This window comes from Harmonia axyridis, chromosome X (genome assembly GCF_914767665.1).
Source record: "Harmonia axyridis chromosome X, icHarAxyr1.1, whole genome shotgun sequence".
Taxonomy (NCBI): Eukaryota; Metazoa; Arthropoda; class Insecta; order Coleoptera; family Coccinellidae; genus Harmonia; species Harmonia axyridis.
The window spans coordinates 170,957-192,494 of NC_059508.1; the positions used below are offsets into that span (position 1 = coordinate 170,957).

At 32.8% G+C, this 21,538-nt stretch overlaps 5 protein-coding genes across 9 annotated transcripts; 2 read left to right on the plus strand and 3 right to left on the minus strand.

Annotated features, from left to right (window-relative positions):
• Nucleotides 1-281: 281 nt before the first annotated feature.
• LOC123685774 (catenin alpha) lies at nucleotides 282-6,633 on the minus strand. 3 transcript variants are annotated; one of them, XM_045625648.1, is made up of 11 exons: nucleotides 6,556-6,633; nucleotides 6,186-6,496; nucleotides 5,379-5,932; nucleotides 4,746-4,949; nucleotides 4,550-4,665; nucleotides 3,772-4,492; nucleotides 3,541-3,610; nucleotides 3,033-3,282; nucleotides 2,656-2,896; nucleotides 2,152-2,271; nucleotides 282-1,980 (listed from the first exon to the last, which is right to left on the minus strand). In XM_045625648.1, exons 2-11 carry the CDS (start codon nucleotides 6,478-6,480, stop codon nucleotides 1,816-1,818), a joined length of 2,736 nt encoding a protein of 911 aa, XP_045481604.1. In that variant the 5' UTR covers nucleotides 6,481-6,496; nucleotides 6,556-6,633; the 3' UTR covers nucleotides 282-1,815. The 3 variants fall into 3 exon arrangements, with proteins under 3 accessions (XP_045481604.1, XP_045481605.1, XP_045481606.1); XM_045625649.1 differs by having other exon boundaries at nucleotides 282-1,768; nucleotides 1,817-1,980; nucleotides 6,186-6,625; XM_045625650.1 differs by having other exon boundaries at nucleotides 6,560-6,623.
• Nucleotides 6,634-6,808: 175 nt separating this feature from the next.
• Nucleotides 6,809-8,818, minus strand: LOC123686082 (putative Dol-P-Glc:Glc(2)Man(9)GlcNAc(2)-PP-Dol alpha-1,2-glucosyltransferase). Its single transcript, XM_045626063.1, has 5 exons — nucleotides 8,539-8,818; nucleotides 8,319-8,483; nucleotides 8,105-8,264; nucleotides 7,906-8,042; nucleotides 6,809-7,851 (listed from the first exon to the last, which is right to left on the minus strand). The coding sequence occupies exons 1-5, from the start codon at nucleotides 8,710-8,712 to the stop codon at nucleotides 7,111-7,113; spliced, it is 1,377 nt and encodes a 458-aa protein (XP_045482019.1). The 5' UTR covers nucleotides 8,713-8,818; the 3' UTR covers nucleotides 6,809-7,110.
• Nucleotides 8,819-10,019: 1,201 nt separating this feature from the next.
• On the plus strand, nucleotides 10,020-12,804 carry LOC123685609 (sequestosome-1). 2 transcript variants are annotated; one of them, XM_045625348.1, is made up of 6 exons: nucleotides 10,020-10,175; nucleotides 10,685-10,861; nucleotides 11,302-11,418; nucleotides 11,474-11,837; nucleotides 12,054-12,388; nucleotides 12,541-12,804. In XM_045625348.1, the coding sequence occupies exons 2-6, from the start codon at nucleotides 10,690-10,692 to the stop codon at nucleotides 12,675-12,677; spliced, it is 1,125 nt and encodes a 374-aa protein (XP_045481304.1). In that variant the 5' UTR covers nucleotides 10,020-10,175; nucleotides 10,685-10,689; the 3' UTR covers nucleotides 12,678-12,804. The 2 variants fall into 2 exon arrangements, with proteins under 2 accessions (XP_045481304.1, XP_045481305.1); XM_045625349.1 differs by having other exon boundaries at nucleotides 11,477-11,837.
• Nucleotides 12,805-12,907: 103 nt separating this feature from the next.
• LOC123685611 (CD2 antigen cytoplasmic tail-binding protein 2 homolog) lies at nucleotides 12,908-14,127 on the minus strand. The gene is made up of 4 exons (XM_045625350.1): nucleotides 13,934-14,127; nucleotides 13,543-13,878; nucleotides 13,311-13,477; nucleotides 12,908-13,234 (listed from the first exon to the last, which is right to left on the minus strand). The coding sequence occupies exons 1-4, from the start codon at nucleotides 14,019-14,021 to the stop codon at nucleotides 12,932-12,934; spliced, it is 894 nt and encodes a 297-aa protein (XP_045481306.1). The 5' UTR covers nucleotides 14,022-14,127; the 3' UTR covers nucleotides 12,908-12,931.
• Nucleotides 14,128-14,259: 132 nt separating this feature from the next.
• On the plus strand, nucleotides 14,260-20,753 carry LOC123685612 (zinc finger MYM-type protein 3). Of its 2 annotated transcripts, none has more exons than XM_045625351.1 (15): nucleotides 14,260-14,418; nucleotides 14,492-14,892; nucleotides 15,097-15,219; nucleotides 15,280-15,557; nucleotides 15,618-15,879; nucleotides 15,939-16,133; nucleotides 16,412-16,925; nucleotides 16,980-17,370; nucleotides 17,563-17,874; nucleotides 17,989-18,367; nucleotides 18,934-19,284; nucleotides 19,526-19,773; nucleotides 19,838-19,976; nucleotides 20,037-20,136; nucleotides 20,270-20,753. In XM_045625351.1, exons 2-15 carry the CDS (start codon nucleotides 14,496-14,498, stop codon nucleotides 20,442-20,444), a joined length of 3,864 nt encoding a protein of 1,287 aa, XP_045481307.1. In that variant the 5' UTR covers nucleotides 14,260-14,418; nucleotides 14,492-14,495; the 3' UTR covers nucleotides 20,445-20,753. The 2 variants fall into 2 exon arrangements, with proteins under 2 accessions (XP_045481307.1, XP_045481308.1); XM_045625352.1 differs by having other exon boundaries at nucleotides 14,261-14,418; nucleotides 14,495-14,892.
• The last annotated feature ends 785 nt before the right edge of the window (nucleotides 20,754-21,538 follow it).

Sequence of the window (21,538 nt, forward strand, 5' to 3'; positions counted from 1 at the left end):
ATTTAGCAATAAAAAAAATATAGAAGAATACATTCAAAGGAATGTATTGAAAATTTTAATAATAATGAAGTTCATTTGTCTAAACAAATAATAAATGTAATGAAATAGCAGATATAATGAAATATATAACAATCACTGAAGATGAATTTCACTGCATCGCTTTCAAAATAGGGGGGTCAAGATTTTTGGGATGGCATCGAAAAAACAAGAAAATTTTTATTTCGGAAGGGATATAGCAAATACACTTGAAGAGAAAATTTGCTGTAATAAAAACAAAAATAGAATTTTTTGATATTCACATTTATTTTGTATAAAGAATAAAATAATATATAATAAAACACCATAAGTATTTTACTTTCATATGTGTAGCAATAGTTTTATCACAGGACGTTCATACAAATAAGATACAGTAGTGTTCTTTCACATTAAGAATGTTTGTTACATCTAATCCATGTTGTTATATTCGAATTGTTTGATTGAAATGTTGCGGTTGGATAACCAACAACATTTTTGTTTCCAGATACACCATTAATATTCTATTTAACGTGCTGAAAAATTGATTGCCACAGAGTAGTGCTCCCTTTGATATTTAGCTTAAAAAAATGTGCTCAACTCAAGTTTAGCAAGTGCAACTACAGGGTTTCATTCAAAATATTGAATATTGATTTCCTATATCTAATGCAAAAGACTCTTATTTCTAGATAAGCTCAACATAAATGCACAATTATTAATAATTTACGTTCAGTAGCGACACCAGCATTCAACAATTGGGGAGCCAAAATTTCCAGGTCCACCTAGTTTACATTACATTTGTGTAGTATTTTTTTTGCTCATATGATATTTCCGGGGGGCCCAGGCCCCATAGTCGCCACTGCTTACATTTCAAAAGTATATATTTGAATGCTATCAATTCACAAATATGATTGACCGTAATTGGAACTGAATTCGACAAACTTTCCAAAGGATCCCCTCAATATTATTGCCGAAATAAATCAATGAATGAATTATATGTTATATTGAAGATTCGCGATATTTTTTAATATTTGTCCCATTAACATGCTAGAAAAATATCTAAGGTTTACTTTTTATTTAAATCTAAGGAAATTTTAAAACGTAGCAAAAAATTCAAGTCCTAGATTTGTAGATTTTCAATTCATCGATTATATAACGGGTGAATTTTGAATTTGTCGATTGGATTTGATTGTAAAAGTAAGTCAATAATATAACTGAAAAAAATGAATTAAAGTAATACTTATTATAATAAGGAAAATTTTCAATTAAGGGAAAAGGCAGCTAAAAAAATTCGAAATCGAGGTACAGTAAATAGTAAAACTTCAATACAAAAATTATCACAGTAAGTTTATAATAAATTAGTCTTGGAATGGACCTCAATGAGCAGTATCGAATTTGAAAGAATAGAAAAAAGTTATAAATGGGTATTTTGGCACAGTTTTTGATATTAATAAGGAAATTTTAGCTGCCAAGAAAAAACTGAATATCAAAATCTAAAATAAGTAATACCTTCGATAAGAATGCCTAGAAATCTAACAAATTTTTGATGAATTAAAATATAAATAACTTGTTATATATAACTAGGGGTAAATGTCCCATTTAAATTATTGCCATATAGTAAAGGCTCATTTTCACATAATAATATTAATGATATCTGCTCAAATATAAAAAAATTAATCAAATAATCACACTATTTTGATAAAATCAATGATTACTTTAAATTTCTACTCTCGAGAATATTTTCATCATGGGAAATTTCCCATGATGAAAATATTCTCGAGAGTAGAAACTGAATCGATATAATTATATCGATTCAGTTGCACTCTGAAACTCTGACAGTGCATGAATAGGGTTTTGAACCTTCTTCTGTGAGCCTTTTCTCACCTTGGCTCGAACTTCTTCTGGTTTTTCTGGTCTTACCAAAGGTTTTTTCTCCGGTGCTTTCATCTTCCAAACCACAATCGGAGACTGAAAATTGAATTGAATATGAGAAATATATAATGCTTAAATTTTATACAAGGTGTTACATGTGAAAATTAAGACGAAACAGTTGCATGCAAAACGCTAAGTGAATATCGATAAGACCATGGTTAGAATTTTGTTTGACAGCAAAATGTAGAGAGTAATTATTTTCCTTACCGCCACAGTTCCAGCTTGTCTTGGGTATTTCGTTGATGCCACGTAAGAGGCCTTAACAGTCAATACAACTGCATTCATTAAATTTTTGGCTGCTTGAATTAATGAAGTTGCACTATCCAACTATAAAAAATATTCAATTTTAATTTTAACAGCAAAATAGTTATTTATAATGAAAATGCAGAAGTCATTGATATTTTTCCACAAATTCAAAATGAATGTTAGAATGGGTCTTCTGTAGAAATATTATGCATTAATTTCTCTAATTCAAATTGATGGATTAGTGATTTTTTGCATTGGAAAATGTTTGTTAGCAGAACTGATTTCTGCATAAGAAATTTGACAGATAAATATGTAACAGGAGAGTTCCGAATACCAACATATAATAATGAAATATAACTATGAAATCAGTGTGAAACTGTGAACGGATTTCCCACAGAATTAGGGAAAATATGTTCAGCTGTAAAAAATTAATTCAACAACTAATGTTAACAAAAAAACACTTACGCCTGAAACGATGAGCTCGCCAGAAATATTTTGAACATCTGCCTTCACTTTCGATGTAATATTCATTTGGTGACAGTATAGTGCGATTCTTTGTAGATAAGCCAGCAAGTCCTTCTTGGTGGAACTTTCGGGACATTGCTCTGCTATTTGTCGAGTCAGTTTGTCCAACTTTGTTCCGGCTTCAGAAATTTTTTTAGCAGCATTAATTACGTCCATAGTTGTCTTCAAGGGTCCACGTCCACTGAAAAAGAGTTCAATGTTATAGTTAAAATTATACCTCCAATTCAGGAAAGTTAAAGTTTATCAATCGCTAAAATGTAATGTAAAATTTATATTTAATGATATTCTTACTGAAATGCTGGATTATACACACTTACCGAGTAAAATCAGTCATCTCCATCATTATCATGCACATATGTTTGGCCAACACGATTATGTCATTGCCAGCATCGTCCCACTTTGCTACCTCTTTGTCAAACTTCAATTTTTCACTCCTGAAGAATTCCACCTGTTGCAAAATTTTCTTTTTATCTTCATCAGGCATTTTGCCCATTGCCTCTCTGGCTGTTGTTATTCCACTAATATCCGGATATTCATCAACACCGTGTTCTCCTGTATGAGCACTTGCTGCAATAAACATACAAATCAATTTTTAATTATGTAAATTGTTTTCATTATAAGAATCATCACCATACTAAATTTAGTATATTGAAGCCTTTTGCTGACCATGTTCATTGTGAATTGTTTCATTTTTGTTAGAATTGAATTATTGTTCAGAACTATTTTATAAACTTAGTCTCATCGCAGATGTGAACAAATACAAAAAAATTTAAAAACTAAAATAATGAACTTATAACAAAAAAACTAGACTTAATGTGCACTTACATTTACTTCTAGTTTCCAATGTGTAATTTTCATCCAGTTCAACATCTTCAGGATCCAAATCCTCATCAGCCTGAAATGAATGAATAAATCAATCACTTATTTTTTTTTAATTCAACAATTCACTTGTGAAAAATGAATGAAAGTATTCGGAGCAATTGACCTAAGTCCTTCAGCCCATTAAGTTCAAATCACAATCATCAGATAAATAAAAAACAATAAATTCGAACGAACCCTATTCATCAGAACTGCTCTTCGTATCTCTCGTACTCCGTCATAAACAAGTCTTGAAGCATCTATAAAATCATTTTCATCCACCTCTTTTGGCGGATAGCTGGACAAAGCTTGAACGGCTACTTGAACTCTTTGCGTGAACTTCGGCATCACTTGCTCATTCAGCACTTTTACAGCCTCCAAAACTCGTTTGGTATAAATGCAGGGTTCATAATTATCCATTTCTGCAGTAACAACATTACAGACTCTGTTAGACCTGCCCTGTATACCACTGGCCGTTCTGTCCAAAGTATCGGAATCACCTTCTTGCAAAGCCAGCACGCACTTATTAACATCCTCGAGAATATGATTTTCTGATACGGCCAAGAAGTCATCGATTGTTGTGATATCGTCAACAGCTTCAGTTAACAGACGAACTTGATTTTCCCAAAGTTGTTTGAATGCATCCATGTTTTCTTGTGCCACTTTACTTCTAGGTCTTGCAGCCAAAATTCTAGCTGCATTTATCACTTCCGGGCACAAATTTTCCAACTGAGCAGCTGCAAATCGAACCATCTTCACACCGTCCTCGTTATTAGACATGCTACATACTAAATTTGCAACTTCCACAAGTTTATTGGAGTGTTCGGTGAATACTACTGCATACTCCTCCACTTCCTTTTCATTGCCACTTTGAGCTGCTTTGATCAGGACCAAAAGTGGTACGCTCGTTTCCAGAAAACTGCAGAAAATTTCAATTCACCATATGTGAAAACTAATCAAAAGTAAGGAGTTTTACCTGTCGGAGACGTGATCGACAACAGCTTTACGTAGCTGCCTTCTCAAATCCCTCGTCTTTCTACCCATATTGTCGATAGCCCCAGCTAACTTTTCGCTTTTGTCCTTATTACCCATCTGGAATCAATAAACCGATTAGATTATCATTTTTATTCATTAAATTTTAGTGACTGGGCCCATAACCTGTGGTTACTTACGTTCGACATGTACTCAGATAGTAAATCTTGAAGTGCCTGTCTAACAGCGTTGCATTCTGCAACTATACGTTCTCTTCTTTCATCTCTAGTGCAGCTCGAATCTGCCATTAGGGCAGCACCGCTAATAATGCTCTCCAAGCGTTCTTCAAGAGAAGGCCGGGTATGGACCTCATTATAGGCTAATGGTTCCATCGCCATATGATCCTAAAACCAACATCATCATGAAGGAACTTAGAAAACTCATCAATCCTGATACATGAAATAATAGTTATTTAAAATACAAGTGTAAAAAGCATTGATATTCTTTCATGAGAATTTGAGTTAGAATGAGCCTTCTGTACAGGTATTATACATTATTTCATCTTCTTCAATTCACTGAATTTTCATCAAAATTAATGAAATATTTCCATAAGTATTGTTAAGTGATTTTTTGCATTGAAAAATGTTGGTTGACAGAACTGTTTTCTGTATCAGAAATTTGACAAATCTGTGACAGGACAGTTCCATCTGCTAAATAATGAAATATAACCAAAAAATCTGTGAAAAACTGACGATTTTGTTCTGCAAGACTTTCCCGCAGAAATAGACAAATGAATTCAAGTACAAATGGAAACGATTATTATAATTACTCACATCAAATTCATCAAGTGCAGCTGCCAATTCACCTGGTCCGTCATAAGGACAAGACGACGGTTGAGTGACTCTACCCTGAGCAACATCATTTATGGTGTTGACTGCTTCACAAACTTGCTTCAACACGTAATCTCTGTTTGCTTTGGCCGCAGCTAATTCAGGATGTCTTACGTATACTTTAGAAGCTGTCAATAACATCGTGGAATGTTTCTTGAGTACAGCTCTGGCAGCTGCCAAATCATCTCGAAGCTGGGGATCCTTCAACTCTTGTTGACGTTTTGCTGACTGATTCAACAGTTCATTAGTATTATGACGGAATGCTTTGATATTGTCTATCAGTTCTCCTTGACTTGATGCATTCTTCAGTTTTTCCAAATCGTTTTCAACTACATGTAAACTTTTGAGTAATAAGTGGACATCAACCATGTCAGCAAGTATAAGTAAACGAGTCACTGCTGATAGCAGATTTCTAGCTGCTCTAACCATGTTTCCTCTCTTCAGTGAAGAGCAAGGATCCTCTGAAAATTCTCTTGCTGCTATGCTCATTGCATTCCCTGAAATAATTGAGCATAATTTTAGCAGCAGAATTCATAACAGCAACAGTTCTTATAAGAAACTTAAGTAAAACCCATCTTTAATCAAAATATAAATTGCAACATATTTACATTTTGTAATGAGTCAAGGTATCATATATCAACAGATTTATTGATCACCTGATGACTCATCATTGAATGATTCAATATTTTATGGCAAAGTGAAAAAAAGAAGTGTATTATAGAACAACAAGACAAGAGGTTAAGAAATTACCTGTTTTGCGTACTTCTTCAACAGCTGCAAGCATTTCCTGAGTGATATCAGGGTTTTCATAAGCAATTTGTTCTCCTTTCTCAATGAAATTTTCAGTTGCTTTTTCAACTGTACTTACAAGAGCACTGGCACGTTTAGATTTTCCTTTTTTCTTTTTAGAAGGACCTTTGGTGTTAACAAGTGTAGTTACTTGCAATACCAGCGGTTCCAGAGTTTTTTCCACTGACATTGTTCTGATCTCCAAATTTTTAGGGTCCCATTTAAGACCAAAGTGGTCTCCAATTGTAAGACTCATATTGGTTCTTATATCACTGAAATGAACCAGAGGACTAATGTGTTTTCGATTGAAAATATAAAACAATTCTTTTACTCACTCTGATGAATACTCAAACAATCTCTTTCTATATGCCACTCCTAAATCCACTTTCGAGATTAACCTTAATCTTTGACAGTTAGCTTTCATAAAAATAAACGCAACTTTGGTTCTTTTTCTTCTTTTCTTGGTACCCAAATGAATTTGATTGAGGAACCTTGTCATCATGTTATCAGCCCATGAAATAAAATTTTTTTTATTGAACTTATCCTTAATTCAGGTAATAATCTGAAGGATATAAATAATAAAATTGGAAACAACAATTTTTATTAACAGTCTCATGTGTTACAGAGATACTATTCCATATCACTATTCTAGTCTAGTACATTTGAAACAAGATCAGTACAATTCAATTCCATTGATTTTTTTCGAATTGAAATTTGTTGGCATGCACATTTCAGAAAAACTAATATAGCTTTATAATAGAATATTGAAGATTCAAATAACGTTATTCTTAAAATGAAAAGTAACTCTCAAATGCAAAACTCAACAGATAAAACTAATAAACACATTTCGATTATCAAATTCCATTCGGTCATTAAACAAGAACATTTACCAAATGAGTCTTTGTGGATAATCGTAGGTATCCCAGATAATATCTTTATTGAAGAACATATATAAAGTAAAAGCATTCACAGCCATATATGTTAGATTCTCCAAGGCTAAGATTGTGGGTGTAGTTTTTTTGATTTGAATTCGGAATAAGATGTAGGGAAATAGATAATATCGAACTTCAACAAGTTTCTGCATTACAAGGACAAAAACTGTACATAAAATGTACATAAGCGGAAAACTTATGTCTTTACTATCCCAAATTTTCGACAGAATTCCATAAATTGCAAATATGTAGATGAAAATCATTGCATAACGGAAAAAAAGATATTTTCCATACAATCTGTTCCAGACGTAAAACATGTAATGCCGATTATCAGCAAGTAAATACGGATGAATCAAAGTATTAAAATGGACGACACATAAGCAAAATGCAATAGAAAATGCTAAGAAAACCTTATTTCTCCAAGAGAATTTTATAAATGGCACAATGCTGCTTACAAAATGTGGCCAACCAAAAAGTAATGTGAATGTTGCAAAGTAGAAAACTTGAACAATGTGAATTGTAGCTTCATGTGCTGTTTTATCCCCAACTACAAGACTTCCATTAAAATAAACAAACACTAAGAAACTACAGAGAACTGACAAGTACGATAAGCAATCTAGTACTAACTGCAAGTCTATCTTCCTCAAGATATCAGCTGGTTTTGTCAGAATCTTCCTAGTCAAATGTTCAACACCCTGTGAAAAGACATATAGATAATATTTGCTACATATAATACAAATGTAACATACCTTTGTAGAAATTTTAACTTGTTTCAGATATTTCGTTTTTTCAGATGACAGCATATAAAGCTGTTTCAAAATATAATCCCCAAATAACATTCCAATCCATATAACATTTGTTTGCCTCATCATAATTGCTAAGGCACCTAAAAAGAAATGTATCACTGAAATCCATTTTGGTTCTCTATTTTATTTTAATAATCATTACCAAAGACTGAAGCCAAGTAATGATATTCTTTTCTTGCACTTATTAGCAACAGCATTGTCATCATGATGGAAGATACATCAGTGTAATATAAATGACTGAAGAAATAAAGTGGCGGCAATAAAGATATGTTGATAGCAGAAATCACGTTTTTCCATGCCACCTAAAACAATATTCTTTTGAGTTACTGGTTCTCCGATTCAATAAATATGCAAACCTGTCTGTGATAAATCTTGAAGATCAAATAATACAATAATATATTGACTATAGACGTTAAGAAGGAAATTAAACGTAGCCAGTATGTTGAACATAATCTAAAATTGCCGAAGACCAATGTACTGAGCAAATATAAACCAGGGAATGTTGTCACTTTAGGATCCCACTAGAAAAAGTTATGTGCATGTTTCTTATGATCATTATTATAATTATTAACCAACCTTGTTGAAATCATATTGGCAATAAGCTTCACCAAGAGGTAAATGAAACTCTTCATCAACAATTATTTTGGAGGTAAGATAGATTTTATCGAATATGAGTTTGGATATTATAGTATACAAACTAGTTGCTATTATTAGTGTAACAGTTGAAAGTCTGAATAACTTCGATGCCATATTGAGGCATTCATTTATCAGTTTATTTGATTTTCAATGGGATAGTATCCTCCAAAAATTCAAATTTGATAAACGTAAACTCAATTTGACGTTTTTAGAAGGTATATGCGTCTGTGGCATAAATATTTATGTTCATCCACAGAAATCATTATTAATAGAAAAATTTTTAGTATTTATTGGAATAATGGACAGGAATCTTCTAAGGTATGGAGATTTTAATTTAATGAATTTAGATATCAACAGAAACCCTCATCAAATCTTCATCTCATATTTCAATAATTGGCTTATGCAACCCATGAAACACATACAGTTAATAATGGATAATAGTGGGTTCGAATCTCGTCTACTAGATTTTTTATAATTCTATTTTGATATTTTTATTTACGATTAAAATTACTATACAGAATATTCCTAAATTCGAGGTACAAAGGGAAATGACAGATTCCTATGATAATTAAAAAAAGTTCTATAGACATGAGCCCGTAAATGCTTTGTTTTCGAGATACAGGGTATTTCTTGTCCATCTTTTTATGATTATTATACCAGTTTATCGAATCTTCATTAATCGTTGCTATAGATTGGGTAAACAAGTACCAAAACTTCTAATTAATGTATTCATCACAGCTTAGTAGCTGGATCTGTTTATAAAAATTAGGGTTTTCTTGAGGATTATTAGAGATGAGTTGTTTGATATTTTTATTTCGAATTCGGTAGCAGATACGACAAAACTACAAGAAACTAAAAATTGTAGTACTGGACCAAAGATTCTTTTTATATGTTTCTAAACTACCATCAGTAGTCCACCAAAAAAATCTAGAGGAAATAAGAAGCGAGTACTGTATCACCCAGTAGATTTGCATTCAAAATTTGCATATTGTCATTATGAAAATTGGTACATCATATATGCCAAATTTAAGTTGAATATCTATAAAAGGAAGGTAATATGAGAAAAAACCTCTTTCTTTTATTTCTGTATGGGTGGAAAAATAAAAATTGTTTCAGTAAAAATATGCAATTGATTTCACGCACAATTAAATCAAATATCTGAATTTATCTAATCTTATATTTTGGACAATAATAATAAAAAGTTTCGCCCACTGATTACTCCTTTCCAACCACACAAAAGCATATAAATTTTTTATGTTTATCTAGAATATTCCTTACTCTTCTAGAATTATGATTCATTCATTATCGAAGTTATTATATTGCATATTCCACAATCCAATTATGACGAAGCTTTTTTTAAAAAGAATACCAACTTCGATAACACATATCACCATATGCGTTATAGAGTTTGTTCCACTACTAGGGGAATTTTTAGGCGATATATATTGGCATCAATGTTTACGATTATGAGCAGATTTTGAACAACCGGTTGTATATATAGTTGGAAAACTTTTGCACCATAATCAATCTTTGTAAGTTTTCGCAGGTGTTTAAGTGTACAACGCATTAATAACAATGTAAGTTCAATATTTCTGTTTACAATTTCGGTCTTACAAACTTTTACAAACGTTTTCAATATCTTTTAAAAGAAATATTCTTGAGAAAAATAGCGCATTTTCACAAAAAATACGCACCAATTTCATTTTGATTTCTTATGAAATAAACGAACACAATATATTTGTGAATGAATAAAAAGTCTATAATATTAAGTAACATGATGCAATATTTTATTCATTCTGATTCAGAAGAAAAAATACGTGATACTTTATATTTTTATTTATTTTCATTTCTCTAGAATCTACGAACATACTTATTTCTTGATAGGTTCGATTCAAAATATTTTTACTGAATAAAATCGACTTTGCAATCAAGACTTCTAATTCTTGCAATTGTAAAGGTTCAAGGCCATTTTTTTTTGAAATTCATCAAAACATATCGATAAATTGTGGAGTTACCTTAAAGTTTACGTATATGCAGTAAAAAGTACTTGTTTAATTTTAATAATTATCATATATTGTATTTCCAGCGAAAATGTCTAATTCTGGCATAAATTTCAAAGCCTATTATGTGGATGGAGAAAATTCCGAAGTAAAACGATTCTTCGTTGACCATGATACTGTAACAAGTTTCATTTTCATGGAGGAGAAATTGAAGTCCATATTCCCTGGTCTAAGAAACTGCGACTTCAAAATCAATTGGAAAGGTAAGTACATACAGTTCAATGACATCTTATGCAATTACGTTGTTTGTACCTGTTCTCATTCCCTTTCAATCTACAGTAGGATTTACGTTTACCATCATTCAGACTACAAATGAGAAGAAAGTCAGTGGTGTAGTCCTCATTTGAATTCGTTTTCACGAAATGGATTCAATAAAGTAGCGCATCCGCCATTTACACGTTTTTGTAAATTTTTTCGAATACAATTTCATTATTCTAGATTGGAAGGAGATGATTAAAAATGGTTTTACAAAATTTGTATTAGGCAATAATCCTCTCAAATACTGTTCGTAATATTAATCGTATCTAACGATAGACTTAATAGAAAAATTCATTACTACCTAAGTTCATCCACCATATTTTATTTAGATGATTTTGGAGCTTTTAAATGATAATTGGATGTAGCAATTATATGTTTCTTTCAGATGCCGATGGTGATCTTATTTCGATATCAAGTGACGAAGATTTCATAACAGCATTAACAGAAATGAATTACAATCCAAAAGTCTTATACATCAATGCCAATTCGAAAAATTCTCCTGGTAAGCTCCCAAAAAAATTCTTATGGAACAATTGACTCCAATTTTCTTTTTTCAGAAGAACCCCGCGTGTTTCGCGTTATCTGCGACATTTGTGAGAAAGGAATAACAGGCTATCGTTACAAATGTATCGAGTGTCCCAATTACGACCTGTGTTCAACCTGTGAAAACAATGGTAACCATTCTGAGCACATGGTGTTGCGTTTGCCCAACAGCCACACACCGTTCGCTAAACTTGACACCAAAATGATGTGTAATGCCGCAAGGGCTTTAAAAAAATCAGCTTTCCAAGCCCACAGATGTGCTAAAGAGGCGTTCAAAACTGGAAAAAAGGAGAAAGCACGAAGCGAAGATGCTGGCACTTCCACACAGCATTGTCCTTTCACCGCACCAGATATGAATGAGTTTGTCGCACAGAACATGTAATTATCTAACTACTATATAAAAAAAAAATTAAAATTAGTCTAATTATACAGGGTGTTCCTAAATTGGAGGTTCAATAAAAAAGGGGATTCCTTTGGTAATTACTACAGATGATAGCTACCTATTCGTAATGAAACCACTAATTGGAAAACCCTTTTATATATTACACTTATCCACTGAGTTCAGATATTCATAAATATTATTCAACTTTGCAGAAATCCCTTTGTTGAAATGTTATCAAAAGGAAATAACACAGCAACATCTAACAACGATCAAGCCGGCCAAAACCCTTTGTCGGATTTGATTCGATCATTCATTGAAATATTAACTGGATCTGTAGTAACCGAACCAGCTGCCGAATCAAATAAAACTGAGCAAAGCACTGCTGCTCCAACTACACCTCAGAAGAACCAACAAGAACCATCAGCACCGGCAGCTCCACCTAAAAGTGGTCAAGAAATGGACTGGACTATTGTTAGCGATAACGAAGACACTTCATCCCAGGCCAGTTCAAAAACACCCACAACCCAACCACCAAAACCAGTACAAGGTATTCACTCACTGTTCTTTTTATGAAGATTTTTGACAAAAAAAATTACTTGGGTTCACTTCTCATTGGTTTTAAAAATGTTCCTGCTTATTTTGGAATTATTTGAATATTTACATTTGCTTATATAATTTTTGAAAACGTTTTTATTTCAGATCCTAGATTGATGAGAGGCTTGGCACAACTTCATGAAATGGGCTTCTCTAACGAAAGTAATTTCCTTAATTATTTACTCGAACAGCACGATTACAAAATTGATAGTGTGGTTAAAGCTATCCTTCAGTTAAAATAGATGTAATAACCAACATCACCTTGGGTATATTCTACTATATATTTTATTATATTTACTGTATTAATGGTTATTTTGATTATAAAGATACCCTTGAAGGTATTAATATATTAAGCATTCCTTAAATGTATTTGGGTGTTGAGCAATAAATTTTAATTAAAAAAATGCTGTTTTTATTTAGCATAGTTCATCTGATCATGAAAGCCTTCATCAATACAAAGAATAAAACAAAATTTTACTTAACAATTATAATTAATCTAGATATACAAATCGAAGTCGATTCTATTTGATGTATAGAAATTGGAATTTTCGCCATGTTTACGAACAAAGACGCCACTTTTGAAGTAACCCTCTTTTACCCACTTTAGCATTTGGGAGCTTGAGTGCGGTCCATGAACCTCATCCGTATCTTGATTCCATTTGAATTCCCACATTACTTCTTCATTGCCCGTTTTTTCATCTTCTGTTTCTGCTTTGGAACTAGATGGTTTAGCGGCAGAGTTAAAATCGTCTGCGAACATGTCATCTTCTGCCTCCAGTGGTTTCATTTTTTTGTGTATCTGAAAGAAAAGATGACAATAAGATTATTATTAATAATTATTATTAATAATTAATCGTATAGCTTTCATAACATACCTTTTTAGAAATACTTTCGTACGTTTCCTGATATATATTCATATTTCCCAGTGCGGTCAAGTTATCATTGGCTAATGCAGTCAGTTTGACAACATCTTGGTTTTCCACTAATGTTCCAGCTTTTTTCCTTTTCAATCTTTCAACACTTGACAATTTCTTGTTTTTACCTTAGGATTCAAAAAATGTTAGGCAATGTTTAAGTGACACATAAAAAAAAAACTCCAATTTGTACCTCCAAGCCTATTAAGGGCTTTATTGACAGTTTCACCAGGATTCATGAAATTCAACATTTCTTGATAGTTTTTTGTTTCATCGAATGCTTCCAAGTCGGAACCATCACTGTCATCTCCAAGCCCAAGAGCAGTATCAGTTAAATTGTATTGACTATTCGGATTATCTTTAACTTTATGCCAGTCAATATTATCCAACCAATTGTCTCGTATTTCTTCATCGTTTTTCCATATGAAGTGGCCCTCTTTGTCAAAATGCCCTTCATTCATTTCTTCTTTCATATTAAAGGCAGTCATTCTATGTCCTTCTTCTTGTCTTGCCATACCATCTTCCTGACCTATAAGAAAATTTCGACTGAGTAGACGAAAAATTTATAAGCAATCAATAAAAACCTTCAATATCATCAACATGTAATACTCCATTATCTTTCTTCTCATCTTCCTCATCAGAGTCAAGGGAATGTATTTTTCTTTTGGGCATTTTTAAAACAAATCTCTGCGAACTTAATTTATGAATTTCGGGATTTAGATTGCGACGAATTACAAATAATTAACTGAGGTTAATAGATTGTGTACATAGATTTTGCATATGTCAAATGACGGAAAGCAACACAGAACTGTTTAATTATGACATTCGATACCTACTGTCGGAAATGTCGGAATTAAAAAATGCTCATCCCTTAAAACATCAGGGAAAGTAAATAATTTTAATTCTATGATTAAATCTTTCTATGTCTGTGGCTTCTCTCTAGGTTTCAGTTGTTGTTTCCATTAATATTACTTTAAAATAAAATTAAAACAATACCGGAAAAATTTGGTTGTCTTTTGAAATCTGCTGGTATTACAGCTACATGTATTAGACATTTATATTTATTCAAGTAAATTCTATATTCCTTACATTTTTTGGGTTATTAAAAATAATTCGCATTTATCCATTGGGACTTTTTTTAGCAGTATGGATGAGGATAAACAGTCGCCAAAACAAGACGATAAAGAAGACAGAGTTATTTCAGAGAATGAAACTATAGTACTGCCTGAAACAGATAGTTCGAATACAATCTCTAATGACAAATCTTGTGAATCAACTGAAGATTCCAAAGAAGAGTCTGGAGAGGGTTCTACATGCTCCAAAAATTATGAAGATGACTCGAAAATTAAAACAATAGAAACCTCAACGGGTACTCTCATCACTGATAAATCCCAAGGGGAATCAGATGATAAACTTGAAAAGAGTAGTCGCGATAACTCTCCTGTTGTAGAAGAGAGTAACAGTCAGTCTACACAAAACAAAGTGACTGATTCAACTGAGGACAGTAATTTAACACCAGAAAGTGACAAAGATTCTCTTGAAGGTTAGTGATAATTCACTGAATGAAAATGAAATAGAGTTGAACGTAATTGAAATCATATATGTATGAGGTATTATTATTATTATTACTATCAAATATGATGTTAAATATCAAAACTCTCATACCATTATCGAATATATAAATGGAAATAATTTTATTGAAAGTGTATATATGTATTAGATTAATACATTTTGATGTTTATTTTAGAAAAAGAATGTAGTACTTTTGCATCCACTAAAGAAAGTGATATGGAGAATGAACAAAGTGATAATACTGAATTTGTTCAGGTCAACACTGAAAAAGATGAAATTGAAAAAGATACAAGCAAAGGTAAAGTCCTATTCAGATGTAATTTTTTTTTACTAAAGTAACATGTTCTCTTATTACTAGGGGATGAACTGCTAGAAGATCCAATTGGAGGAGATGAAAATGATACTGAGAATATAGATTCTATGGCGGAAGGTGCAGATGAAGAAATATGCATTATACCAGATACACAGAGGGTTTTATCCCAAGAAGAAAAAATTACTGCTTGTAATTTATCACCTCTGAAGGATCTTTCAACAGCTACTCAAGAAGCTAATCAAGCTACAGAAGTTCAAGAACTTACATACACTGTAATTAAGTATAAAGATGATAACCCGCAGACATGCTATAAATGTGGTTGGGTAAGTAATATTTCATAAACATTCTAAGGATATCATAAATAATTGAAATCTTTTTTTAAGGTTCGTAAACCAAAATATCAGTTCAAAAAAGTGGAGAATCAACAATATCTGTGCAATGATGAGTGTTTGGAAGAATTTAAGAATACAGAAACAGGCAGGATAGTTTTAAACTGGGATTCTGAGATAAGAGTTAAAGATTTGACTTCTAAAAATGAGGTTACAGTATGCAAAAGAACCTGTGCTAGTTGTCACGATCAAATAATGAACGAAGATTCAAACCTTACATGGGAAATTATGGATTTTTGTAATGAGATTTGTTTGAGTAAGTACGAACAGTTCTGAATGTGCTAATAATTTTATTTTATCGTGGACATTTTTCAGCTAAGCATCAAAAAGAAATAGGATCCAAATGTTCAAATTGTCAAGGAGACGTCAAAGCTAATTCTCTTGGAAAATATTGTGTTAGATTTGGAAACGATATTCGTCAATTTTGCACGAGTAATTGTTTAGAAAACCATAAGAAAGGTCTCAAGGTGTGTTCTTACTGCCAACTCGATATGTCCACTGGAGCTGAAGGTAACAATTGTCATTTTATGAAATTATAGAATCTAGATATTTGTTTCTCTAATGATATACATGGAAATATTTAATTAATTTCACTAAAACTTCAGTGAATTAGAGGAAGTAATGTATGGGGTGTTCCTAAACACACAACCACACCTGAACTACAAAGCGATTATTGGACTTTTAATGGAATCTATCATTTTTGTTTGTACATTCAATTTAGGAACACCCTGTGTAAAACTTTTACAGAAGGCTCATTTTAACATTCTTGTATTAAACTATTTTTTCAGCCTTCCTGGCAGTAGGAGAGAAAGGACAAATTAAAGACTTCTGCTCCCAAAAATGTATGGAAAATTATGATATATTGACAAATAATAGACCCCCTAAAGTAGCTGAAGGCACACAATGTTGCGTTTGCAAACTAAGCAAACCTATAACGTTATCATTCAATCACGACGAAACTGACAACTATTTTTGCAGCGAACGTTGCTTCGTTGCCTTCAGCTTTGTCAATAACATCAAATCCGCAAAGTGTGCTATGTGTCAAAGGAATTTCTCGAAAAAAACTCTAGAACAACATACGATGTTCTACGAAAACACACAACAGAGTTTCTGTTCAAATAGCTGCCAAAACATTTACATAATAGCACACAGAAAAATTGTTCCCTGTACTTGGTGTAAAGTGAAAAAATACAATTTCGATATGATCCGAAGATTCAATGAGAATGGACCATTGCTCAATATGTGCAGCGTGAATTGCTTAAATCTTTATAAGGTGTCTTTAAACGCCGTTTCTTCCAAAAAGTAAGAACAGCTCCTCTCTATTTGTATTCTCAAATTCAATTGATACTGTTTCAGAACGCAATGTGACCTTTGTAAAAAAAGTCTCCAAGCCTTGTATCATCTTACCATGTCCGATTCCTCGATTAGAAATTTTTGTTCTTACGGCTGTGTTATGTCGTTTCAAAGCCAGTATAATAAGTCACCTATTACTCTAGCGGAGGATCAGTTTCCAGTTCCAACAGGCACTCCGAAACGTAGTAAAAGACTTGGTAAAGGAACCGACACTGTTAGTAGAGCTGTCGAAACAAACCTACCGGTTATCAGTCGAGTGCAGAGTTTGGCTGCCAATACTAACGGTGCAGTACCAACACCGAGAACTACTAGGTCTAAAGCATCTATTGCTACTTCCACCTCTATGTCTCAAACTTCTGTCACACACCAAAATAACATCGAGATACCTGTCCAGGTAAAAAGAAAATTTAATTCTATTATTTACAAATACATCAAGAAAGTACTTTCCACTTCGGCCGACATTATCTTTAAGAAATTAATTCCAAATAAGTGTTTTCAATATTATTTAAAATCATTTTGCCAAAAGACTTATTTTTTTTTTAATGGAAAACCTTCTGTTTCCTTTTATTACAATATTATTTTCCAGGTAAAGCATCATATTATAGTTAAACCTACGCCAGTTCCAAGTCAACGAAACGTAGCTACCTTATGCCGTCCGCGCATGTGCAACAAGGGAGTAAATGCTGCAACTAAAGTGGAGCACGCCTCTGTCCAAACTGAGAAGAGAGAAGCGGAAAAAATTTTGATTCCCGTCCCTGTTCCGATATTTGTACCCCTACCGATGCACATGTTCTCCGCCCCTGTACCAATACCGGTGCCAATTCCTATTCCTGTGCCAGTTCCCGTGTTCATTCCAACAACAAGAAACTCCGCCAATGGCATAATGAAGGAAATTAAAGTGAGTTACCAATAATTTTGTTTTATCATTATTATGTTTTTAGGTTTGCTATTATTAATTATTCTATATCATTATTATTAGTTCTAACATTTCAGTAACTAAATTATTTTGCAGAAAATTCAAGTAAAAATTCCAACGAATCCATATGAGGCAGAACTCTTAATGATGGCCGAGATGGTAGCTGACGATAAAAAGGAAGAAAACACTGATTCAGAAAGTGACGTAGAGGATACAGTTGCAGATGATACTGGAGGTGGAAGTTTTAGTCCAGAACCGCAAGATGGCAGTAATACATTTGGAGATGACATGTTACAGATGGCTCTTAAAATGGCAACAGAGCTTGACGAACCAGCTGTCGATTTGGAAGGTGCTTTAACAGCTAGTACGATTACAGCTTCTCAAACGCAGGATGAGGTGCACCCTGAGGTGTCTGAAGAGGTTTCCTCTGAACAGTTACATCTCATGGATAGAAGTCAAAGAGGACGCAAAAGAGGTAGGTCATAATAAAAAATAAAAACAAGAAAAAAAATCATTTTTGTCAAGCTTGCTTGTTTAATACCTCGGTCTTTTGAGTCAATTTTTACAAAGAATATTAAACTGGTTTTTCTTCTTTTTGGCAATTTCTTTGAAATTTTACTAAATGTAAGCATTAAATCTAGTTCTCAGAATAGCCAACCGTAAGATACTTGATAATTACGAATTAAAAGAAGCTTTCTCTAAAAGACAGTCGGATTATGTTTATGAAACTGGAGCCACTAACAGGCTCCCTTTAACAGTCTTTCAGAGTAAGCTTCCTTTTATTTGTAACTGTCGAGTATCCCAGGGTTGGCTATTCTGAAAACTAGTGCATTCAGTAATAGTTCATAGAAATTGAAATTTTGTTGACAAAAAGAAGAAAAAGTAATTGACACAACAGACCGAGGTTTTGTTTCGTAGTTATGGAGCATTCACGAACAAGCCGATTCTTTTTCTTCTTGAAAAGGGCTACTATTTGGACTTTCTGATGAAGGACACTTGAAAATTGGCTTATGGAACACTTTTCATTTGTTTCATTTTCAGCATTACGTGGTAGTCCGAGACAAGGAACGATAACGAAGAGGGGCCGAAGAAGTTTATCTCAGCATGTGGAAATGCCTCTGATGCAACCTGCACCGCCTCCGGAGCCTCAAGAGAAACCTGATGCCAATATGTGTCTCAAGTATACTTTTGGGGTCAACGCTTGGAAGCAATGGGTTACTTTTAAGAACGCAGAGATTGAAAAGTCTTCCAGAAGGGTGAAACTGTTCAAGACAGAAATCTTACAGCTCACTGCCGATGAACTGAATTATTCCCTCTGTTTGTTCGTTAAGGAAGTTCGGAAGCCAAATGGAGCCGAATATGCACCTGATACGATATATTATCTCTGTTTAGGTAAGATCAATATATTATTAAAATGTCAAACAAAAAATAGCAGGAAATGACAGAGGATAGTTTTAGGTACTATGTTGTCAGAGCTTTAGTCTCGGCTAAGGTCAATTGGCCAGGTTTTTTCGAATCTTCTATTAGAAGCCTTGACTAAAGGCTGATTGGCTGCTTTTTAGTGCCCATATTTCTCTCAACAGGTCGTTGTATTTGAAAAACTGTGATGTATAATTCGACATTTCATTTTTAGGAATTCAACAATATCTGTTTGAAAATGGGAGAATTGACAATATATTTTGTGATGCGTATTATGAGAAATTCACCGATTGTTTGGACGAAGTGGCTAGGAGATTCTCTGTACTTTATAACGATTCTCATTACATCGTTACAAGGGTAGAAGAAGAGCATTTATGGGAAAGCAAACAGCTTGGTGCTCACTCTCCACATGTACTTTTAAGCACATTGATGTTTTTCAATACGAAACATTTCAACCTTACAGTGAGTATTAAAATACACTCCTAGTCTTAAAAAAAAATTTTTTTCAATGCCGTTTCATTTGTAGACTGTAGATGAACATATGCAATTGTCATTTTCCCACATCATGAAGCATTGGAAAAGGAACCCTAATCAAGCTGGAGCATCGAAAATACCTGGATCTAGAAATGTTTTACTAAGGTTTTACCCTCCTCAAAGTGCCATACGTAAGTCCATAAAACAATATTGTATATTTCATCATTTATTGTTGATATTAATATTTTTAGAGAATAATTCGAGAAAGAAGAAAGTTTACGAGCAACAGGAAAATGAAGAAAATCCCCTCAGGTGTCCTGTGAAGTTGTACGAATTCTACTTGTCAAAATGGTATGTTTTTTGGTAATCGTAGTTCAGTTCTTCGGTTTTTGTATTGTCCGTTTGTTTTTTCAAGTTTTCATCTTAATTATCATTTATTTATCAATTTTTCATTTTATTAATTCTGTTGTTCATTTATTTACAGTCCAGAGAGTGTTAAAACCAGGAACGATGTGTTTTATCTTCAACCAGAGAGATCTTGTGTTCCTGACAGCCCCGTATGGTACTCAACAATGCCATTACCAAGGGATGCATTAGAAAAAATGTTGCATAGGGTTAAAATGGTGAAAGAAATCAATGTTGCACTGTTGACAAGTTAAAATGATCAGCAAAACATTTTTCGTAGACCGATTTATTCGAGGACTTCTTCTTTTAGTAAACTATGTGTGAACTAAATTTTGGTCTTCTTCAGTAATAAAAACTGCTTATGGACTTTATGATTCTTCAGATACTTTATTTTATTTTTTTGGAAAATCAAACCATCTGAAGTATATATAAGTTGATTGTTCCAATTCTGACTTGTAGAACTAAACTAAAGGAGAAAACTACAATGGAGAATATTTTTATTGTAAATAAAGAGGAAATTATAATTTTTTTATTGTAATGAATAAACTTTATGTAAGATCTAATTATGAAATTTGTTATGAATCGAATACCCATTTGGACTTGTGATCGTAAAATATTTTGAAGTTGGCTAGGCTGAAGAATTTTTAGAAGGTTTTCGATCAAAAAAATCCTGCTCCGGATTTTGCAATTCTCATTCTTTTTGGAAATACGAAATTCGTTAAAAAAATTAATTGGCTATTTTGGAGTAATTCAATGGAAGAATCTAGATATTCAAGAAAGTAACACTTTTCTTTCGGATGAGCGATATATCGAATTGATCAATCGAGAATTTGGCTACTAGCCATCTATCCGCATCTTACTGAACTACTATTTCAATTTTTCAAAAATTGATATAATTGATGGTTCTCTATTTCAGTATTCAATCACAGCCAATACACCTAATTGTAAATAAAAATTCCTTTTCTCTTAGCCATGACAATCAAGAATCATTGGTGCAAATGATTTTTCAAAAATTGATATAATTCATGGTTCTCTATTTCAGTATTCAATCACAGCCAATACACCTAATTGAAAATAAAAATTCCTTTTCTCTTAGCCATGACAATCAAGAATCATTGGTGCAAATGATCTTCAATACAAAAATTTAAATTTTTTATATAGAGTAAAATGTCTGCAATTTTAAATTATAGAGTAAAATGCCTGCAAAAATAATATAATACATAAATTTATTTTTCACGTTTCTCATCAGATACCTCCTCGATAATTCTATGGATTCGGTCCTGTTCCTCGTTTCGTAAATCTGAAATTTTGTATTAGGAACATAGGAAGACGAGGAGGTATTCGGAGT

Coding starts and splice junctions, on each gene's coding strand:
- LOC123686082 (XM_045626063.1), bottom strand. CDS start 8,712: ATGGCATCGAAGTTATTCAGACTTTCAACTGTTACACTAATAATAGCA. Junction 8,484..8,538: donor GCCAATATGATTTCAACAAG/GTTGGTTAATAA, acceptor AACTTTTTCTAG/TGGGATCCTAAAGTGACAAC. Junction 7,852..7,905: donor AAGTTAAAATTTCTACAAAG/GTATGTTACATT, acceptor GTCTTTTCACAG/GGTGTTGAACATTTGACTAG.
- LOC123685609 (XM_045625348.1), top strand. CDS start 10,690: ATGTCTAATTCTGGCATAAATTTCAAAGCCTATTATGTGGATGGAGAA. Junction 10,862..11,301: donor CTTCAAAATCAATTGGAAAG/GTAAGTACATAC, acceptor TGTTTCTTTCAG/ATGCCGATGGTGATCTTATT. Junction 11,838..12,053: donor GAGTTTGTCGCACAGAACAT/GTAATTATCTAA, acceptor TCAACTTTGCAG/AAATCCCTTTGTTGAAATGT.
- LOC123685611 (XM_045625350.1), bottom strand. CDS start 14,021: ATGCCCAAAAGAAAAATACATTCCCTTGACTCTGATGAGGAAGATGAG. Junction 13,879..13,933: donor ACATGTTGATGATATTGAAG/GTTTTTATTGAT, acceptor ATTTTCTTATAG/GTCAGGAAGATGGTATGGCA. Junction 13,478..13,542: donor AGCCCTTAATAGGCTTGGAG/GTACAAATTGGA, acceptor TTGAATCCTAAG/GTAAAAACAAGAAATTGTCA.
- LOC123685612 (XM_045625351.1), top strand. CDS start 14,496: ATGGATGAGGATAAACAGTCGCCAAAACAAGACGATAAAGAAGACAGA. Junction 15,220..15,279: donor TGAAAAAGATACAAGCAAAG/GTAAAGTCCTAT, acceptor TCTTATTACTAG/GGGATGAACTGCTAGAAGAT. Junction 17,875..17,988: donor GCATAATGAAGGAAATTAAA/GTGAGTTACCAA, acceptor ATTATTTTGCAG/AAAATTCAAGTAAAAATTCC.
- LOC123685774 (XM_045625648.1), bottom strand. CDS start 6,480: ATGAGTCTTACAATTGGAGACCACTTTGGTCTTAAATGGGACCCTAAA. Junction 4,666..4,745: donor TATCTGAGTACATGTCGAAC/GTAAGTAACCAC, acceptor TATTGATTCCAG/ATGGGTAATAAGGACAAAAG. Junction 2,897..3,032: donor GAGATGACTGATTTTACTCG/GTAAGTGTGTAT, acceptor ACTCTTTTTCAG/TGGACGTGGACCCTTGAAGA.